The sequence below is a fragment of the Boleophthalmus pectinirostris genome, unplaced genomic scaffold (assembly GCF_026225935.1).
Source record: "Boleophthalmus pectinirostris isolate CB_2022bp ecotype Guang Dong unplaced genomic scaffold, ASM2622593v1 HiC_scaffold_7, whole genome shotgun sequence".
NCBI lineage: Eukaryota > Metazoa > Chordata > Actinopteri > Gobiiformes > Gobiidae > Boleophthalmus > Boleophthalmus pectinirostris.
Window position 1 is genome coordinate 5,972,545 of NW_026571473.1, and position 22,683 is coordinate 5,995,227.

Sequence of the window (22,683 nt, forward strand, 5' to 3'; positions counted from 1 at the left end):
TTTACAGGTGAGATCTGTGAGGAGGTGATCCCACTCAGTCAGAATACATGTTTTTAAAGGTATTTTTGAGCAATAAAAACACCCATAATTGAATAAATGCATCTTATATAAGTTTAAAACCATATTGTGGAACATTACAGGCAAGGCAAAAGCATCTCTATGGTAGCGGACACTCATGATGATGATGATGATGATGATGCTGGCTGCAGTCGACTAGGCACGTTTCCCATATTACCTTTGATTTATGAGGTTTTAAACTAACAGCTATTGTTTCATCCAGGGGCAAAATGACTCTAAAGCTTCTATATTACACAAAATGGACTCTTGTGAGCTTTAAGCAAAAACTGTATAGAAAAGTGGACTAAGCGAGAGTGACTTCACCCATAATGATCTGCCCAGTTCAATGAAGCTCGAGATTCAAATGGATACAATGTGAATTTGGGGCCAGGCAATATATTATGAATAGGATTTTTTAATGGACAAAATAGTGAGAAAAACAGGAGAGGGTTAATACAGGGGCGGATTGGGACAAAAAAACGGCCCTGGACTTTTCCGCACAAATTGTCCCACGTAAAAAGATTTAAGACAGGGGGGAGGTCTGCCCCAATGGGCCCCGTGGTCAGACGGTCGTTCTGGCACAGATTGCCAGTCTGTCCCTGAGTTTATACGAACATTTTAAGACCAAAATGACGAGGCTCACAGCAGCAGGTACAGAGAGAGGGACGGCAATATTCTGATGTAAGTCAACGGGAGCCAGTGTCAGAAGGAGCCGGAGGAGCCACATGCAAACTTCCTATTTGGAATGCGGCGACTATCACGTTCGCTATGTCCATTTACCTCCTCAAAAAAAAAAAACCTGGAGTTGTGTTTTGTTTCATGTACTCGTTTGTGAATGAAATGTACACAAACATGTTTACATCTGTTTACATCTCCAAAAGTCTAAATGTTCTGTTCCAACCCCACACTGTATAAAAAAGTGGAGTGTGACGTCACCCACAGAGTTCAGCTCCACTCAAATTAAGCTGGAGTCAGGCTTCATATCTGGAAGTCCGACTGCAAGTATCATAGCAACCACAAGAGCCAATCATGATTGAAGTTGTTAAATGTGCCCGCCCTTCTCACTGGAAAGCAGGGAGGGGGCTTACTTAGTAACGAAATGCACAAGCTGTCAATCAAACCTGTTCTTAACACTAGCAGAATGAAAGTGTCTGATTGTTTCGTTATGTATGTTCATATCTTGATTTTGGGACAAAATAGAGAAATGAAAACACCAGGATCATGTAGAGCAGGTTAATACGAACATTTAAGACCAAAATGACGAGGCTCACAGCAGCAGGTACAGAGAGAGGGACGGCAATATTCCAATGTAAGTCAACAGGAGCCAGCGTCAGAAGGAGCCGGGGGAGCCACATTCAGACCTGTTTGGAATGTGACGATTATCACGTTCATTATGTCCATTTATAAATACTGTCTATGGTTTTTAGTCATGTTATAATGTGATTATCTCCTCAAAAACAAACCTGGAGCTGTGTTTTGTTTCATGTACACATTTGTGAATGAAACAAACACAAACATGTCTACATCAGTCTACATCTCCGTATGTCGTACAAAGGCTACATTCAGACTGCAGGGCTTAACGCTCAATTCCGATTTTTTTTGTGTGAAATCCAATGTTTTTGCGAGGTCGTTCACATTTCCAATGAAATGTGACTTGTATGTGAACTACAGTGTGAACAGTAAATGGCCCAAAAGTGTCCCGCATGTGCACTGGAGACACGACGACGTCAACCGCAGTGAGCGTGCTCTGTGTTTACGGAAGTTGTCCAAACATGGACGCAGCATTGAGCACCTGGAGATTTTAAAGTTCCTCTCGTACTGGAGCCAGAACATGAACAACTTACTTGTTTTAAGGAGGAGATTGAGAAGGAGAAGGACGAGGTTTTTGGTCGTGGTGTTTTGTGGAGCAGCGGCAGCGACGTCCCTTAAAAGGAACGTGTGGATGTGGAGACGGAGCCAAGAGTGGTGAGTGGTGATGTGCTTCACTTCAGTGACACAGAGTTCACTAACTATTTTCGCCTACTTCAGCACAGAATAGTGACGTTTGTGGCTTGTTGATAATGTGTAGGTCGGATGAATGCACTTTGACCGTTCACACTGAAGTCGCATGTCAAAAGTTCAGATATGTATCAGTTTCAGGAGCACATATCCAAGTGTCCTTGGTCGCATTTGAAAAAATCGGGTCTGTGTTGTTCAGACTGTCATTAAAAGATCAGATACAGGTCACATATGGGCCAAAAAATCGGATTTAGGTCACTTCAGGCTGTAGTCTGAATGTAGCCAAAGTCTAAATGTTCTGTTCCACCCATAAACTGCTGGAAAAAGTGAAGTGTGACGTCACCCACAGAGTTCAGCTCCACTCAAATGAAGCTTGTGATGCTCACGGATACAGGAGCGAACCTGAAGGCAGGCTCCATATTTGGAAATCCGATCACAAGTATCATAGCAACCACAAGAGCCAGTCATGATTCAGGTTATTAAATGTGCCTGTCCTTTTCACCAGAAAGCGGGAAGGGAGCTTACTTAGCAACGAAACGCACTAGCTGTCAATCAAACCAGCAGAGATCTGATTGGTCCATTATTTATGTTCAGATCTTGATTTAGGGACAAAATAGAGAAATAAAAACACCACGATCATGTAGAGCGAGTTAATATGAACATTTATAACCAAAATGACAAGGCTCACTGCAGCAGGTACAGAGAGAGGAGTGACAAGATCCCAATGTAAGTCAACGGGAGCCAGGGTCAGAAGGAGCCAGAAGAGCCTCTTGGAGCACTTCCTGTTTAGAAGGTGGCAACCAGAGCTTTAGCCCATTCATATAAATGGTCTAAGGTTCCACTTTGTAATCTTATGTAGCGGTAATTTTCATGATGTCAGATACATTTACCTTTACTTCTGTAGAGATTAGCAATTTCAGGGCTGAAATGATCCAAATGATTCTAGTGAAGGTGTGCGGAGTTTCAAAACACACTTTCTGTATTACCACATGACATCACAAAGTGGAACAGAGAGAAAAACTCAGCTAAATCTGCAGGGTTTGTGTGTTAAATAAGTGCGAGTGAAACAAAACACAACTCCAGGTCTGTTTGTGATGAGGAAACAACAGTAGAACACATCAGAAAATAGCATCATATGGTTCCTTTAACTGGCCTACATCTCAACTTTAAACTCTGGCTTCATGTCTGAACCTATGACAACCGCCCATCTCCCCGTAGCCCCGCCCCCGTCTGCAGTCAAATGTCAGCTTGTGAATGCCAGAGGTCATTAATATTTCAGCACCAATTAAATAAAAGCTGGCGTCATGCATCTTTAATGGAGGAGCCAGCTTTGCCCTTTCTCTCTGTGGCAGGTACAAATGTGCAGTCTGGGCAGGAGATGGAGAGTTTACTGGAAGTCCACTGGTCATACGACATGCACTTAGACTAATGTGAGTCTTTACATACTGACAGCAGAGAGACAGATGGCTAGAGAGATAGAGAGACAGGACTGGGAATCACAGGGCCCCACACGATTTAACACGATACACGGCTCATGAAATGATATTATCACGATATGGCAATGATTCTCTGTGATATATTACATTTTAGCAACAATATTTCTTTGTTAAACCACCACCTCTGCAACGTTAATATGAAATCCATCTATTTTAATAGTCAAAACAGTGAATATGTCAACTATTTTGTATAAAGAAGTTTCCTTCCTCTAAATAAGCAACACAATTATAGTGCAGTCACAAAAAAGATACCAAAGAATACTCTTGCTGATATCTCAATACAGCAGCCCAATTTTTGTATCACGATATATCGAAATTTGAATATTTTTGCACATCTCTTGTAGATATATATTAATATACTTAGTAACTGTAATTGAACAGTGCCATCTGCCAATGGTCAGACACCCAGAAGGAATCATGCACTGGCCACAGGAGGAGATACCACAGATGTTAAGACACAAAAGCTCCTGACCATGCATGTAGGGTTCATCCAAAATCTGGCACCCTGAGACTGTACACGAGCAGGAAGGAAGGAGATCGAGGACTAGTGAGTGTGGGAACCACTGTCCAGGATGAAACATCCAAGCTCTACGAGTACATCAAGGATGAGGTGCTCAGAGAATGTCTCAGACAGTGGGGTCCAGAGGAAGAGGTGCTGGAGGGACCATCATGGCAGGACAAGCCCCTACACAGGGCGTACCACTGGAACATAACTGACGTGGCTGAATATCAAGAAATTCTACCAATGGCTTGAGAGGGCTGGTCTGAAGGACACACAGAGGCTCATCCTGGCTGCTCAGGAGCAGGTCCTGGGGACTTGAGCAAGAGATCTACCACACCAGACAAGAGCCACGGTGTAGACTGTGCAAAGAGACTCCTGAGACAGTCCAGAACTGCAGGTGTAAGATGCTGTAGGGAAACAAACATGGAGCGACATAACCAAGTGGCGGGCAGAGTGTACAGAAACATCTGTGCAGAGTACGAGTATCTCGGTCGTTCACCACAACCTTTGTGGTGATGGCGAACCAACCAGACATAGTGGTGCTGGAGAAGAAACAGAGCAGAGCCGTGGTGGTGGACACTGCAATATCAAGCAATGGGAACATCAGCAAAAAAAAAAACAAAACAAGAGTAACTAACTCCAGGGACTTTAGGAAGAGCTGTCTTTGTCCAGAAAAGTGGAGTACAGAAACAGCAAAGATACTGCAGAACCCTCAAGCTCCAAGGCCTTTGGTGGACGACCCGAACTGGATGAGGATGAGAGAGAGAGAGAGAGAGAGAGAGAGAGAGAGACAGAGAGAGAGACAGAGAGACAGAGAGAGAGACAGAGAGAGAGAGAGAGACAGAGAGAGAGACAGAGAGACAGAGAGAGAGAGAGACAGAGAGAGAGAGAGAGAGACAGAGAGAGAGACAGAGAGAGAGAGACAGAGAGACAGAGAGAGAGAGAGAGAGAGAGAGAGAGACAGAGAGAGACAGAGAGAGAGAGAGAGACAGAGAGAGAGACAGAGAGAGAGACAGAGAGAGAGAGAGAGACAGAGAGAGAGAGAGAGAGAGAGAGAGAGAGAGACCACCCACGGAAGGTGAGGAAGAGATTTTTATCAGTCCATCATCTATTATTATTGCCTGCTTTATTTATTTTTTTATGCTAAAAAATACATTGAAAAACATTGTCGCCTCTCCACAGATGTGACCTGTAATAAATCCGGTCTGTAGCTCAACTCATTCAGTTTTAGGTAAGGTAGTACTTGGATAGTCAAACCCAAAGCAAATCACATTCATCCTTATTATACCGTGTCTTTCTGACTGTATAACATACTGGAGGGAAATACTAATAACTTGTTTTGAACTTGGCTGTAACCTGATCTTTACAGTGAGTCCATAAAGCGCCGCGCAGACGGACGATCTATACTGTAGTGGTGTGAGCTTCCGGAGAGATCTGGCCCCGCACCAGCCCGTCCATTACACCTGCTCATTCTGGTAAGCACCAACTGGAACCACTTCATAAATACAACCCAGAGACAGATGCACAGGCCAAAGTGAAAAGCAGCTCCACTCAAAGACAACACGGGAGCGCCGCTTTCATCCCCACGTCAAAGAGTGAGGGAGGTTTCATTTTTTTGTAATAATGGAGCACAGTGTGATTTAAAGGCTCCATATGGCTCTGTTTTTTGATTTAGGTTATAATGTTTCCTCATCACAAACAGACCTGGAGATGTAACTTGTTTCATTCACACATTTTTAAAACACAAACTCTTCATATTTAGGCTGAGTTCTTGTCTCAAATAAAAAATACTGTTCCGCCGTGTGATGTCATGTGGTAATACAGGAAGTGATCCACTGTGTTTTTAAATGTCACACACCTTCACTAGAATCATCTGGATAATTTCAGTCCCGGAATTGCCAATCTCTACTGAACTAAAAGTAAAAGGAGGTGTTAACTTGCAGATGTAGACAGACTAATAATAAAGGATTACTCAAACATAGGGATGGGTATGATTAGTCGATTAATCGATAATTGATCATTAAGAATTTCCACAATTACATTCATTTTTAATCGACAAACCAAATGTAGGTTGCTGTGCATAGCGTCGGGACACCAAACGTCCGTGTCCGGGGACAAACGGAGGTCCGTACTTGTGTCTCTCTGCACTCAGAAGGAGACACAAACAGTGGGTCAGTCTGCAACGTACCGAAGCACAAATGTGTATTTAACGATGACTTGTACAAGAAATTCCACGCTTTCCATGGACAAGTGGGAGTCCATGTGCACAGTGTACAAAGCAGCACATATGTTTCGGTGTCCAGTGGGAAAAAGTTCACCAGGACACTGAAAACATTCAAAAGCTTTGCCAGGTGAGAGTAGAGCAATGTCCATGTCGAGTCCCCACCTCCCTCCCCCCGTACGGTGTCCTGGTTTTGACAAACAAATCTGGTCACACTAACCTGTATTCACCTAAGTCATGTCTTTTAATCCGACAGAAGTTGAACCGCATCAGCGCACAAGAGATGTTTTTTTCTTTGCTTAGTTTATGGAAATTAGCCATGAGGTTTTAAGTTTTGTTTCTGTGAAACTTGTGCAAAACTGAATTAAACACATTATAATCTCAAACGAACTGATGTGGCTCTAGAGTGTTTACGGTTTATATGTCATACAGTTGAATTTATTTATGCAGATTAGTAGTGCAGATAGAAATAATAATGATGATCATTTTAATATAAAAACGTTAATGATTAATCAATAATTGATCGTTAATTCTCCCAACGATCGATTAAGAAAATTTAAACAAATGCCCATCCCCACTCAAACATGAAACATCTGAATAGACCTTCTTCACACCAACTGGATGTCCCACCCTGAACGGTTACAGAACTTCCGGTTTATGTTTTTCTGTGGCAACATGTGTGTGTAAATGTCTGGCATATTCTCCATCAGCTTCATAAATCTGCCCCATCACCAAATCTTCAACCAACAAGATCCACAAAGGATAAACATTCTAACATGAAGAATTTATCCACAACTATCAAGGGAAGAAAGACGAAAACTTAAAGGAAAACAACAAAGACGCATTAGTGACACACTGAACAAAACTAACGTAATGATCATGCATAAAACAATAAGTAATAAATACTCAGTGTTGGGAAGGTGACTTTTAAAATGTATTCCCCTACAGATTACAGATTACATATCCCAAAATGTAGTTTGTAATGTAACCCATTAAATTACTTAAAATGAGTAACGTAATCTGAATACTTTGGATTACTTGATATGGTCATGTTTTTTAAAACTACATGATTGTACCAACCACATCCTGAAAATTCTTGTTTGTTCTTCAAATTGTCTGTTGAGCCCAAGTCTCCATGAACAGACTTTTGTTTGCTGTAGAGAAGCAAAGACGAGGAAATCTTAACATGAGATCTTTTATGTGCTAAAAGACAATAAAAAGCCCAGTCTTTCCTTAAGCATATTAAAAATATTATGGATAGAGAAAAGATGTGTATATGAGATGAGTGCTGCCTTCAGTTATGTTCCCCTTAATGTCAAGTGTCATATTGTTTAGTCCTGGTTTAGTTCTGGTTTAGCCCAAAATGTGAAAGCAGGAACATACCACTGTGTAATCCATTTATTTCAACAAAGTAACTGTAATCCAATTACCACTCACTGAAACAGTAACTGTAACTGTTACCAGTTACTCATCATTTGTACTCTGATTACATAATGCTTCTACATGTAATCCATTACTCCCCAACACTGTAAATAATTCATTAAAAAGTAAAACTTGTTCACTCAGACTGATTCTAGAATTCAAATTAAATTAGATTTCATGATGTGGATATTAGCATAGATGGAGAGATTTGTGCAGTTTGAAGACTCCAGATGTTCACAGACGACATGTTTAGCATTTAAAATGTACTAATCTCTCTGTCTATGCAAATATCTACATCATGAAATTGATTTTTAATTTTAAACCGAGAATCAATCTGAGTGAACAAGTTCCTTCTGTTTTATTCATGACCATAACATTAGTTTTGTTCAGTAATTCACTAATATGTCGTCATTGTTTGCCTTTACGTTTTCGTCTTTCTTCCCTTGATAGTTGTGGATTAATTCTAAATGTTTATCCTTTGTGGACATTGTTGGTTGAAGATTTGGTGATAGGGCAGATTTATGAAGCTGGTGAAGAATACGCCAGCTATTTACACACACATTTTGCCACAGAAAACAGTTAACCGGACGTTCCGTACCCGTGCAGGACAGGACTTCCAACCGTTGTAAAAAAGCTCTGTGAGTAAAGCTCCTTTTGGCTTCAGACCAGACCACTGTGGTTTGGTCTGAAGCTGTGACAGGTCCGACTGGTCCTTGAACTCTGGCCCAGGCCTAATCGCAGCAGCGGGAGCCTGCCAAGATGGACTTGTGTGAATTTGTAAAGATTCATTCCAAAGATTATTAAACTGTTCAACTTGTTTATGGAAATGTTTCTTTAAACTATGTTACATTTGTCGTAGCATCTTGAAAGTGGCACCAGTCGGCACTACAGTCTGTCGTCCCTGCCCCGGCCCTGAGCAGCGTGTGTGTGTGTGTGTGTGTGTGTGTGTGTGTGTGTGTGTGTGTATGTGTGGGAGTGGCTCTTCAGATGGACATAACAAACATGGCCCCTGTGTCTGTGTAGCTTCCTCACATTAGCCTAATGATGGAGCCCTGTGCCTGTACAACTCTGAGCAACACACACACACACACACACACACACACAGACTCAGACTTATTTAAGCCTCATCGATGCTGGCACTGCTTCTGTCCAGTCTGCGCTTCTGCTCTGGGAAATTAGTCAAATGGACCAGGCTGTGTTTGAGACAGATGTACTAAATAAATCGAGATCCGTGCTATTTGAAGACTGGAGTAGAACGCTATAACTCAAAAATATATGACTCAGGACTTTGTGGTTGGAGCACTTGTACAGTAAATATAGTCCAATATTTAAAAAAAATAGTTTGACAAAATTAAAGCCTTCATTTCATTCTTAAGAAAACACAGATTGGGCAAGAGTGGCTTGGTAGATTCTCAAAGGCTCATATTAGGTTATTTTCTGATGTACTGTATGTTCTAATGTTGTTTCCTCATCACAAACAGACCTGGAGTTGTGTTTTTCTTTCATTCACACATTTAACTCACAAACCCTGCAGATTTAGGATGAGTTCTTCTCCAAAACTGAAAACAGTTATAGAAATACGTGAAGTTCTCCACTGTGTTTTAACTCCATACACCTTCACTAAAATCATTTGGATGATTTCAGACCTGGAATTGCCAATTTCTACTTTTTAAAAAAAAAGGTAAAAGCTGAAAACTCCCGCTTCACGACATCACAAGTTGGAACAGAACATTTTGAGCTTTGGAGATGAAGACAGACTAATAATAAAGGATTACTCAAACATGTGTGAATGAAACAAAACACAACTCTGGATATGTTTTTGATGAGAAAACATAACAGCATGGCTTATACGTAATTCTTAAACTAGAGTACAAGAGCTGAGAAAACAAAAGAAAGATCTGACTTTGTGAAATATGAATTGGCACACCTACAGAATGGCTGTAGCATAAAGGTGTAACTTTTTTCACTGGAGAGTTAGTCAACTGCCAAGTCAACTGCCAGTCAAATGTTATTGCTTTGTCTGGAATGTTTCACAGTATGGCATTAAACCTTTCTATCTCAGGCTCAGAGAATAGACTTTAAAGCAGCTCTGCTTGTACAAGTCTCTCCATGGCCGAGCACCAAAGTCCATCTGTGACATGTTAGTGTCATATGAACCATCTCACACTCTGAGGAGCTCAGGGACCGGCCTCCTGCTGGTGCCCAGAGTCACGACTAAACAAGGGGAGTCAGAGTTTCAGGTTCATGCAGCTAAAACCTGGAACAGTCTGAACATGTGAGACAGACTCTTCTGTGACGCTGTTTAAATCCAGACTCAAAACATTTCTGTTTAACTGTGCAAATAACTGAAAGGTTTTCATTCCGCACTCTTCTCTCCAATTTATGTCTCTCTTTTTTTATTTTAATCTTTATGATTATTTATGTTTTGATTTGTTTTTATTATGATTTTAATGTATTTCTTATTCTGTAAACACTTTGAATTACTTTGTGTACGAATTGTGCTGTACAAATAAACTTGCCTTGCCTTGCCTTGCCTATCTCCATGTAGACCAAGTTACTGGTCAGATCTGTGGAGAGACATTCCCAATTACAGTCAGAATTCCTGTTTTTCTAGGTGTTTTTGAGCTGTAAAACCACCTGTAATTGTATAAATGTAAAATAGAACTGTTTAATGTCACACTGTGGAACATTCCAGGCAGAGACAATGACATATTAGATTAGAGTAGATTCAACTTTATTGTCATTACACATGTATAAATACAAATTAAATGTGGTTTATCATCTAATCAGAAGTGCAGGAGCAGCAAGTGCCATATATAGAGAATGTACAGTCTATACAATATAGAGAATATACAGTATATTACAGTGTAGACTGTAGTGAATATATACAAATACTGTAAATATGGCAGCATGAACAGGAGGGAATTAGATATAATGTACATGGGGGATACATAAGCAGATGTATTGTAAATGTGTATTAAAGGCTTTTAATTATTTTGTACATAATAATGTACATAAACAATGACTTTTTTTTCATAATAAAGAACATGATTTTGAGCCAACAGATCCAACATTATAAGAGTAACTGACATCTGCAAACAACTTCCACCACTTAAAAATGTGACACCATTGATTCAAAGTGTCTTTGGACTGTCTCAGGACAACTGTGCAATATAAAACCATAATATAATAAAAAATAAAATAAAATAAAAAGTTAGTCTCAGAAAATCATATTGGTGAGTGGTGCAGAACTCAAAATCCAGTTTGCAACATGCAACACAAGAAAAAGGGCAAAAAAGGCAACAACAACAAAACATCAACTGAGTGTGGTGATTCTGTTAAGCTTAAAGGTGCAGTGTGTAACTTTTCTGGTGCGGGTTCACTACCTCGCTACATGCTTGTCTCCATGGACATCTCATAGCTGTATAAGTTTCATGGTATAGAGCAGGGGTGCGCAATTATTTTTTTCCATGGGGCCACATGAAAAAAAATGTGTAATATGAATTGTATTTCTTTATAAAAAAAAGCAGTAAATAACATTGTTTTGATGAGCTGGTCAGACTAATAAGAGTTTAGGTTATGACGAAGCAATGAAAAAGTGAGGCTGCCGAACAAAAAATGTCAAAATAAAAACACCCCTAAAATAAAAACAATGCAGCTTTAGTCCATGCATGAGTTAAAATGATCAAATATGTTTATTTTGTAATTCCAAATGAGCTTAAATGGCCGGTCAGAGTTAACTAAAGGGCTGCATGTGACCTGGGAGCTGTACAATGCCCAGGTCTGGTACAGAGTTACACTTTTTATCATTTCAATTCAGTCACATACACTTACATTACATTCAGCTGGGTAGCCTCTGCACAGATCTGACCTGTAATTAAGCTTAATGATGCCCCTTTTATGTCTCTGGAGGTGCATTTCAGACAAAGCAATAACATCACCAACCAGAAACATTCCACAGTGCACCTTTACGCTCAAAGGCCTGCTTCTGTGGCTCTGCTCCTCTATCCTACAGTTGGCCTCTGCCGCCCTCTGCAGGTTATAGTATGTAACTACAGTCAGAAAAATCCATTTTCACAGTTGCTGGAAACATACTGGTCACTGATCGTCTTAAAAAGCTTAAACCATTTCCAGGTTTTGAATGATCCAGTCACGCTTAAATATTCACCATTCTTCCTGGGTGGGTTTATGAAATGTAATTTGCTTCTATTTTTTGCTACTGAGTTACAAAATTTGCAAAATATATGAAGGTTGTTAAGAAAGAGAAGTATGAGCAAGTTGATATTTCTACAAAACTAAATTATTCTTGTGAAAACACTGAGAAAAAGTGGAGATATGAGACACACTTTTCTCCAAACCTTAGGAAAAACCCTTATGACCTTTTATTAGTATCAGTATTATTATATTTTAAAAAGCATCAAAAGCAACAACAAAAAAGGGCCCATATGTTTCTTAAAATGACCAACCACATGTCATGCTCCCACAGACTTCCCAGACACAGACATGCAGCATGCTAGCGGGAGGCGGAGTTACCTGAAAGTAGGCGTGGCTTTGAGGATAGAGGGAGGAGAAAGGTGGAGCGGGGACTTCACTGATTCGCTCCCCGTCCGGACCCGGCCACGCCTCCTCATCGAAAAGTCCATCGGGAGAATCTACCTACGGTCACACACACAAACTCAGCTACTGCTACACACAACCGCACACAACTACACACAAACACACTTTTACTGTGTTCAATACAGCAAACACTTTCCATTTACTCCATCGTCTGTAGTGGTGAAGTGTAGGAGGTGTAGGAGGTGTAGGAGTTGCCCTGGGTCAGATTGACAAGATGTGGCTGCCATTTTGTGCCTTTATAAATGTATCGTTATTTAACTAGAATAAAAAAATACGGTAATTCTGGTACTACAAAAAATACTAGAGTTTTACTACAAGAAAGTGCAGTGAAGTGAATGGGATTCATAAACAATTATTTCCAAAATGTATACACTATATAAGTATTGATCTGTCCAAGCACAACCAATGAAAAAAAGATTTAACAGGCAAATTATCTGAAGTGTCTTGCTCAAGGACCCAGTATTGTTGCTGATGGAGATGGAACCACCAACTTCTATATTAATAGGCAGGTGTGCCGTTTGGCAGTGATTAAAAATGAGAGCAGTTGTCATGACAACAATTCTAAACAATGTACAGGGTGTCCCAAAAAATGTGACGTCATTTCACAGGTCAATAATTTTGGTAATTCTTGTTGAAATAACCTCAAATTTTCACAGAATGTATAGAAACATATCAAGATGTTATATTTATTGTTTTATTTATGTTTTGTTTTCAGGTTGAGCCATGCCGTTCACCTAATCTGATTCATCATGACCTCGCAGCATTAGGATTTGTTCGCTCGACGGTAGGCAGGTACTTTTTTAACCAATCGCTGCTATTTCAAATCAAATCAAATCAAATCAAACTTTATTTATAAAGCACTTTTCATACAAAATGCAACACAAAGTGCTTTACAGTGATTAAAACAGTCCGCATTTCCAACCACCCAACACCCACCCACCAACCCAACCCCCGCACCCCAATAGTCAAACAACCCAAACACACACTCACATACACACAAACATGCACACACACACACACACACACACTCACACTCACATGCTAAAATACATAACCGGACACAATAAAATGTGAGGCTGAATACAGGCGAACCAGTTGAGAAAAGCACCATCAGAGGAGCCGTCTGCACCGGGAGCAGAGAGACGTCCACCACCACCAGGAACCACCACAGGGTCCAGGGGAGAGATGAAGCCCAGACACCTGAGGCCCAAGCACCATCCCTCCACCAGGAGCCCACATGACAGACCCAGCAGCCACAGCTGACCTCCACTCCCGATGCAGAGGGCTCCTACAAAGGAAACACTGGAAATCCTAAAAAATATGCCTAAGATAAATAAATATAGTAAAATGTGTACAATAAAAACAAGTAAAAGTATAAGATTTCAATCAAAAGCTAAGCTAAAAAGGTGGGTCTTGAGCCTACTCTTAAAAACATGAACGTTCTCTGCAGCCCTGAGCTCCTCTGGCAGGCAGTTCCATAGACGAGGGCCATAGTGCTGAAAAGACGCCTCTCCGTGAGTGTGTGTCCTGACTTTGGGAATGACCAGGAACCTGCTGCCAGAGGAGCGCAGGGTCCGCGAGGGTTCGTAAGGTAAAAGCAGTTCTGAAAGATAAGAAGGCCCAAGACCATTAAGACATTTAAAAACCAGTAAAAGAACTTTAAAATCGATCCTGAAACACACAGGGAGCCAATGCAGTGATTTTAAAACCGGTGTAATGTGGTCCCACCTCTGGTCCTCGTCAGGACACGTGCTGCTGAATTTTTGTAATAATTGCAAACCTGAAATACTCTTTTTGGGAAGACCAGAGAGCAGGGCATTACAGTAGTCTATTCGACTGTGATAAAAGCATGCATCAGCGTCTCGGTGTTGGCCAGAGAGAGAATGGGAGCGGACTCTGGCTATGTTTTTTAGGTGATAAAAACCAATTTTTGTGATGTTCTTAATGTGTGGGATAAAAGTCAGCTCAGAGTCAAAAATGACGCCCAGGTTTTTCACTAGAGGAGATGGGTTAAAGGACTGTGTTTGGAATTTGGGTAAAAGTTTCTCTCTCTGGGCCTCAGGACCAATGACTAAAACCTCAGTTTTGTCCTGGTTAAGCTGGAGGAAGTTTTCTGCCATCCAGGACTTAATTTCTAGAATGCAGTTAAAAAGGGCATCCATTGGTCTGGTGTCATCAGGAGACATGGAGATGTAAAGCTGCGTATCATCTGCATAGCTGTGGAAGTTGATTCCATGTCTCCTGATGACACCACCAAGAGGGAGCATGTACAAGTTAAAAGCACAGGGCCTAAAATGGAGCCCTGGGGCACACCACATGTGATTTTATGGACCCTGGAGGAGCATGTGTCTACACTCACCATAAATGTTCTGTCTGTGAGGTAGGATGTGAACCATCTGTGAACAGCACCGGAGAGGCCGAGGTGTTTTAGGCGAGTTAAAAGAATAGTGTGGTCTACTGTGTCAAAGGCAGCGCTCAGATCCAGTAGAACCAACACGGTCACCTTTTGTGAATCATAATTTAATCTAAAATCATTTAAAATCTTTGCCAGGGCGGTCTCGGTGCTGTGGTTCACCCTAAAACCAGACTGAAATTTTTCCAAGATGTTGTGATCGTCTAAGAAATTGTTTAGTTGGATAAAACGAGTTTTTCTAAAATTTTGCTTAAAAATGGTAGGTTAGACACTGGTCGGTAGTTGTTAAAATCATTAAAATCTAAATTGCTCTTCTTCAGCAGGGGCCTCACCACCGCTGCTTTGAAGGCAGAGGGAAAGACCCCCGTCTGAAGAGAGCAATTCATCATGGTTAAAAGCTCATCCCTAAAAGATCCATAAAATGACTTAAAAAATTGAGTGGGAATTGGATCTAAAGACATGTGGTGGGCCTCACTGAGGAGAAAACTTTGTCAAGCATCTCAGCATTAACCAGGACAAAACTGTCCAGTGTTTCCTCTGGACTAGACAAACACTCAGATGTACTAAAAACAGAGTTTTGACAAGATAAAATATCACATCTGATAGTGTTTATCTTATCCGTGAAGTGGTCTGCAAACTGCTCACAGAGAGAGTCAGTGGTGTTAAGTAAAATGTGCTAAAATCAGGGTTTAAAATGTTGTTAATGGTTGAGAAGAGGACTTAGGATTATTCTTGTGATTGGTGATTATTGTGGAAAAAGTAATGGTTTCTTGCATTTCTTATTGCGTTGTTGTATGTACGTTGTTGATCACTGAATAATTGGTAGTTTATTGTAGTTTTGTTTTTTCTCCATCTCCGTTCTGCCCTCCTGCACTCTCTCTTGAATTTTGTCAGCTCTTCAGTTCTCCATGGAGGTTTTATTTTGGTTATGCTTTTAGTTTTGAGTGGAGCAACCAGATCCAGAGCTGACCGTAGTTTACTGTTAAAATAGTCGGTGATAAAATCGCAAGGGGCAGGTAAAACCATTGGGGGATTTTTATCTAAAACTTCGATAAAATTTGCAGCCACTTCAGGGGTCAGACGGCGCTTCCTCACAGTTCTCACAGAGGTCTCACGTTGTATAAAACCAGTGATGTTAAAAAACACGCAGTAGTGGTCAGACACAGCCAGGTCAACAACAGAGGACACACTAGTGGTCAGGCCATAGGTGATGACCAGATCCAGAGTGTGTCCTCTGTTGTGAGTTGGTCGTGTTGTGTGGAATGTGCCGGAACGCTCAGTAGTGTCCAAGTAATTGCCAGCACAACAGCAAACAAAGCAGAGAGTGAACATGTCGCGGTGCGGTAACAGCTCAACAGCTCAACAGTGCAATGATATTGCACCCCCTCCCCCACCCCACATCCCCCGGAGTTATAATATTTCAAGGGCTCTGAAAACTGTCTCTGATGATGGGCAGATGCACATGTACCTGAGCTGTCGTGTGGATATAACGTGTGTAGCAGGAGAAGTAACATTTGGCTTTGGAACAAGTGTCGCTGCATCTTTCCAGCTCTCACTGTAACAGGTCAGAGTCCTGCACCAGGTCAGGTCAGAGTCCTGCTCCAGGTCGGGTCAGAATCCTGCACCAGGTCAGGTCAGAGTCCTGCGCCAGGTCGGGTCAGAATCCTGCTCCAGGTCGGGTACCCGCAGACTAACAGAGAGAGCCCCGAGCACGTGGAGAAGGTGCCCGCAAAGCACGATCGGGCGACGGCCTCACTTATTTGTGCAGCACGGAGCTCTATGCCGGTCCTTTCACCTGCGGTCACCCAACGGTCTACGCAGGTGCACCTTAGTCCTGGGTTAGTCCTGGGTTAGTCCTGGGTCAGTCCTGGGCTAGTCCTGGGTTAGTCCTGGGTCAGTCCTGGGCTAGTCCTGGGTTAGTCCTGGGCTAGTCCTGGGTAGTCCTGGTTAGTCCTGGTAGTCCTGGGTTAGTCCTGGGTTGTCTGGGCTAGTCCTGGGCTAGTCCTGGGCTAGTCCTGGGTTAGTCCTGGGCTAGTCCTGGGTTAGTCCTGGGTTAGTCCTGGGTTAGTCCTGGGCTAATCCTGGGTTAGTCCTGGGCTAGTCCTGGGCTAATCCTGGGTTAGTCCTGGGCTAGTCCTGGGTTAGTCCTGGGTTATCACGGGCATAGGCGGTAATGTGTGGAATGTTAACGGGTGTGGGCGTGCGGGTCTCTAAAAATGGACCCGTGCAGGACTCTGGGTTGGGTCACGTTGGTCACATGCAGTAACAACTCAGGTTGGTTCAGCTCTTCCACTGATTGGTTGGTGTTCGGTCTACAACGTCCGGGGTTCTTGTAAACCGTCTAGTGTATTCTGACTCCTGACCTAGTCGCTGGAGAGAAATGAAATTGAGCAGAGGCACTAGGTGGCGCCAGCGTGGCTACTGTTCACTCCCAAAGAGAAGTCATTTTGTGTCTTGGAATCTGCTCGTACACACTCACCTAAGACTGCGCAGGCTTCAATGAAAAATTTGGAAAAAACTTCACCAACTGTCAAATAAATCTGGACTTGGTACCAAAACTTTGAAGTGGAAGGCTGTTTGTGCAGGGCTAAAGGATTACATGATGTGTACGAGCAGATTCCAAGACTCAGAATGACTTCTCTTTGGGAGTGAACGGCTCAACCTGAAAACAGAAGAAAAACAAAACATTAAATATAAAATCTCGATCTGTTTCTATACATTCTGTGGAAATTTGGCCTGCAAAATTTTTTGGGACACCCTGTATTTTATCTTTTGTATGGCCCTCAGAAAAACGTAATGAATGTCAACACAGAGACTGTAGTAACACTTAACATACAACATATTTATGCTTTTGTAATGTAGCATGTGGGTTCGTAAAGTAAAATAATCCAGTGTTTACAGGACAGAAGGAGCGTGAAGAGGAAATGGGACACAACTGTGGGAAGAGGGACACGGGGAGACAAGATGGCCGCTCCATCTGTGCCCGGGGAAGCCGCCAGCCGAGCACCTGCCTCTCCACACGCTCATGTGAGGAGCGGCGTCTCAAAATAACCACCGCACAGCACCACACAGACAAATATGGGAACACGATTGGCAACAGGACTTCAGAAGAGTTGGGCCTAAAATTACATATACTGGAAAAAAGTTTGAGTCAGTTAAGAGATATTTTAGTTGTTTAGTTTAGTAGTTTAGAGAGGAATTATGGCTTCATTATGGATCAAAACTGCTGCAATCATGTTGATTTAAAAGTTATTCAGGTCAAAAACATGAAAACAAACTAAACCAGGGGAGTCCAAACTATTTTTGCTCATCTTTAGACTTCCTGCTAAACTGCAAAAACTGATATCATAACTTCACAAACATTTTAATGTGATACAGAACTAAATCATCCAAGCTTTTTAAGGTGTGGAGGCTCAGTCAAATGCAACATTATGATTCATTTCACAGGTCTGTCTGTAGTTCTTCACTCAATATGTAATAAGTTTGTATGTATATGTATATAAGTTTCAATATGCGGCCCACAGTGAAAAAAAAAAGTTTAATAATCAAAAAATATAAAGGCAATCCTTAAAACAAAGATTCATAACAACAATTCATGATTTATATTCTTAAAAAAAGATAATTAATCTTTTAAATCTTTTTAAGGAAAAAAGAGGGGAAGAAAAAGAAAATACCTTTAACAATATTGCTTTAAGATTGTAGTAAAAAGTAAAAAATTATGAAAGGAAAAGATGATGGTGAAAATAATAATAGTTAAGTATAGTGACTAAAACTGTGGTTATGCTGCTCTCCCACATTACTTTTATTTTTATTTACTTGTGTGTGTGTGTGTGTGTGTGTGCGTGTGCGTGTGCGTGTGTGTGTGTGTGTGTGTGTGCATTTGGAGGAAAGAGGAGGAGTTTTGTTAGTGATGGTCAAATGAGTCGGAGCTCTGGAGCACGTCTCGTTCTTTCTGAAACAAATCACTCTGAAGCGCTGCCTCGGAGCTCGTCTCGCAGCAGCCGCTCACGTGACCAAAGTGTGGAAGTGTGGGTCCCTCCCCCGACTGCTTCACTCTGCGTGTCAATCGCTTCAGTGTATTGAAGCGTTTCATTGGCTCAGCGAATGTTCCGCTCTGTGATTGGTTCAGAGTGTTTCAGAGTGTTCAGCGCACTTCTGTGGTTTGACGAGCACTAAACTGCTACAGGATAAAAGATGCACCAATATTTGTTAAAAATGTTGGGTAGTGAGGAGTATTGTGTGACGTTAGTGGTGATTTTGGCGACTTTTGGCATTTGTTTCATTTTCGATGGCATCTACAAGTGGAAAAAAGTGATCCATGGTTTGGGATCACTTTGATCTAATTCCACCTAACAAGGTAACACCTATTTTCTTATTTACAGCAGCTATTTATGTTGCTCTTTACATATTATTTTAAATCATCATTATTATTGTTGTTGTTGGTACGGTGTCGCTCTGCACACAAGTATTGTCTTACACTAACAATACTTCATCGATGCTGAGACACCTGTGTGCCAATAGTTAAATTTGTCCACTAGAGGTCAGTGTTTCTTCAAGGCCTCAGGCACGTCCAACCATTTGAGACAATATTGTGACTGAGGTGTCAATGCTTCACGAGGCTCCATTCACCCATCACTAACTTTTGTTGTTTTAGTTTTTTTTTTTTTTTTTTTTTATGTTTTTGTGTCTTGTTCTCACCTGGACTGAACTATTGACGTATCCAGGTGTTATTCATCGCTTTACCAGTGTTCTACAGATATACTTTGCTTGATCTGCTTTGTCTCAAGTAAGATAAGCAGGTTACAGGTCAGATCTGTGGAGAGGCGTGTCCATTGTCATAGTTACACTGAATGTTTTTGAAATACAGGGTGTCCCAAAAATGTGACATCATTTTGAAGGCCATTAATAATATAATTGGCAATTCTTCTTGAAATAGCCTCAAATTTTCACAGAATGTATAGAAACAGATTAAGATTTTATATTTAATGTTTTATTTTTGTTCTGTTTTCAGGTTGAGCCGTTCAGTCCCAAAGAGAAGTCATTTTTGCATCTCGGAATCTGCTCACACACTCACCCAAGACTGTGCAGCCTTCATGCTACCAGTGTTGGGAAGGTTACTTTTAAAATGTATTTCCCTACAGATTACAGATTACATACAACAGAATGTAGTTTTGTAACGGAATCCATTAAGTTACTTAAAGTGAGTGATGTAATCTGAATACTTTGGATTACTTGATTTGCTGTAGAGAAGCAAAGATGAGGAAATCTTCACATAAGATGCTTTTTCTGCTAAAAGAAAATAAAAAGCCCAGACTTTACTGAACCGTATTAAAAATATTATTGATAGAAGATGAGGAGACATGTTAAATCCTGTTTTAGTCCTGTTTTAGTCCTGGTTTAGACGTGGTTTAGACCTGGTTTAGATCTAGTTTACCCCTGGTTTTAGTCCTGGTTTTAGTCCTGGTTTAGTCCTGGTTTAGTCCTGGTTTAGTCCTGGATTAGTCCTGGTTTAGTCCTGGTTTAGTCCTGGTTTAAACCTGGTTTAAACCTGGTTTAAACCTGGTTTAATCCTGGTTTAGACCTGGTTTAAACCTGGTTTAGTCCTGGTTTAGACCTGGTTTATTTTACAGCAATGAGTGGAATTACCGGGGAAAAAAATAAAATAAAATAAAATAAAATAAAAAGAGGGATATAGCCCAACATGTGGAAACAGGAAAACAGGAAAATACAAAATACCACTATGTAATTCATTTATTTCAACAAAGTAACTGTAATCCAATTACCACTCACTGAAACAGTAACTGTAACTGAATACAGTTACTCAAAATTTGTACTCTGATTACGTAACTCCAGTACATGTAATCTGTTACTCCCCAACACTGCATGCTGCACACTACACAGGTCTCCAGGAAGAATAGATGAGAGCTAAGGTCAATGAAATAAAATCAGTCCAGTAACCTGCCCAGGGACGACAGGTGGAAATGAACACTGGTGCTACAACCTGGTACAAACATCTGTCAAGGATAATGTAGATTGTGCACTGTCCCTGTCTCATGAAATAAATAAACTAATCTAAACTAACTTTAATGCAAAATTTGGAAAAACTTCACCAACTGACAAACAAATTTGGACATGATACCAAAAGTCTAAAGAGGAGACTCTTTATGCCGGGCAAAAGGATCTGGTAGACCAACATCAACATCATCACTGAGCTGGATTTAGTGGGTTTTAAGATAATTGCTTTTAAAATGATGTCAAGTTTTGCAGTCCCATAATAAACTTATGATGTTCAACACCTAAACTGTTCAGTTTCACTGAGCTACACTTAGTAGTTTTCAAGATAACTGCTTTTTAAACGATGTCAGATGTTTTGGGACACCCTGTATATTTGAGCAAAAAAATAAAAAATAAAAACTCCTGTAAATATTAAATAGCATGACAAATCAGACTAATACCGTCCTGCAGAACACTCAAGACAAAGTAACTCCATGAACACATTTTTGTAATGCTTGGACACTATTAAAATTTGATTTAATAAATAAATTTTGGCCAATATTTAAAAAAATATATAATAAAGGTTGATATGTTCCATTGTGGTTAAAGCTTCTACCTCCAGCCACCAGAGAGGGCTGTCATAAAAAAATAGAAATACCATTCTCTCTTCTTAGGAAACATAAGGTATACAGAAAGAAACAGAAATGTATTTTTGAGTTTTGTTGCAGCTGGTAAAGAAGGATTATGCCACAAGATGGAGCTGCACCCTCATGTTTTCAAAGTAAAGACGTCAAGACACAGGAGACTGAGACGTGGAAACTGTCAAATCTGTGTAGATAATCAGTGTTGGGAAGGTGACTTTTAAAATGTAATCCCCTACAGATTACAGATTACATTCCCCAAAATGTAGTTTGTAACGTAATCCATTAAAATACTTAAAGTGAGTAACGTAATCTGAATACTTTGGATTACTTGATTTTCTGTAGAGAAGCAAAGACGAGGAAATCGTAACATAAGATGTTTTATCTGCTAAAAGAAAATAAAAAGTCCAGCCTTTGCTTAACTGTATTAAAAATATTATTGATAGAAGAGAAGGAGACATGGCCACGCAGCTTTAGTCCTGTTAAATCCTGTTTTAGACCTGGTTTAGACCTGGTTTAGATCTAGTTTAGATCTAGTTTAGACCTGGGTTTAGTCCTGGTTTAGACCTGGTTTAGTCCTGGTTTAGATCTAGTTTAGACCTGGTTTAGACCTGGTTTAGTCCTGGTTTAGTCCTGGTTTTAGTCCTGGTTTAGTCCTGGTTTTAGTCCTGGTTTAGTCCTGGTTTAGACCTGGTTTAGACCTGGTTTAGTCCTGGTTTTAGTCCTGGTTTAGTCCTGGTTTAGACCTGGTTTAGACCTGGTTTAGATCTAGTTTAGACCTGGTTTAGTTTCCGGCAATGAGTGGAAAATAAAAATAAAAAAAAAAAGGGGGGGTGGGGGTTGGTTATAGCCCAAAATACCTCTGTGTAATCCATTTATTTCAACAAAGTTACTCTCCAACACTGTATATACTGTATGTATGGTCAGAAACAACAATGACAGATATAAAGATATAAAAGTACAACTAAATTGATATGAGCTAAGAAAAATGTAATGAAAGTAGAATAATGACTTTAAATTCATGAAAAACTGCTAAATAAATAATAGAACATGTTTCGTTTTTAATGAGTGGAGACCATATTGCCGTTTATATTCAAGGAATACTTTTCTAGCACATCTTCATTTGGTGCTTTTGCTTGTAAAATTTTCAGTGGACGGCCCCAGTTAGCAGAGAAAAGTCCGGCTGCGTGAATGATGCATATTTGATAATCCTTTAATGGAATTCACTGCATCAGCTGAACATCCGAGAAAAAGCTCTGGAATGATTCAGCACAAGAGAATGAGCAGAGTCAAAATGCAGCGAGAACTTAAATATGGTCACA

General features: G+C 40.7%; 1 protein-coding gene across 3 annotated transcripts in view; it reads right to left on the reverse strand.

The window, feature by feature from the left end:
• Nucleotides 1-22,683, reverse strand: part of LOC110164226 (disks large homolog 1-like) — a 406,356-nt gene that overhangs the window by 191,262 nt on the left and 192,411 nt on the right. For 2 of the 3 annotated variants that reach the window (XM_055165341.1, XM_055165340.1), the window contains exon 5: nucleotides 12,230-12,352. The exons of the other annotated variant lie outside the window; for it this stretch is intronic. In XM_055165341.1, the coding sequence (XP_055021316.1) occupies nucleotides 12,230-12,352 (123 nt within the window). The remainder of the gene's footprint in view (nucleotides 1-12,229; nucleotides 12,353-22,683) is intronic. 3 annotated transcript variants of the gene reach the window in all.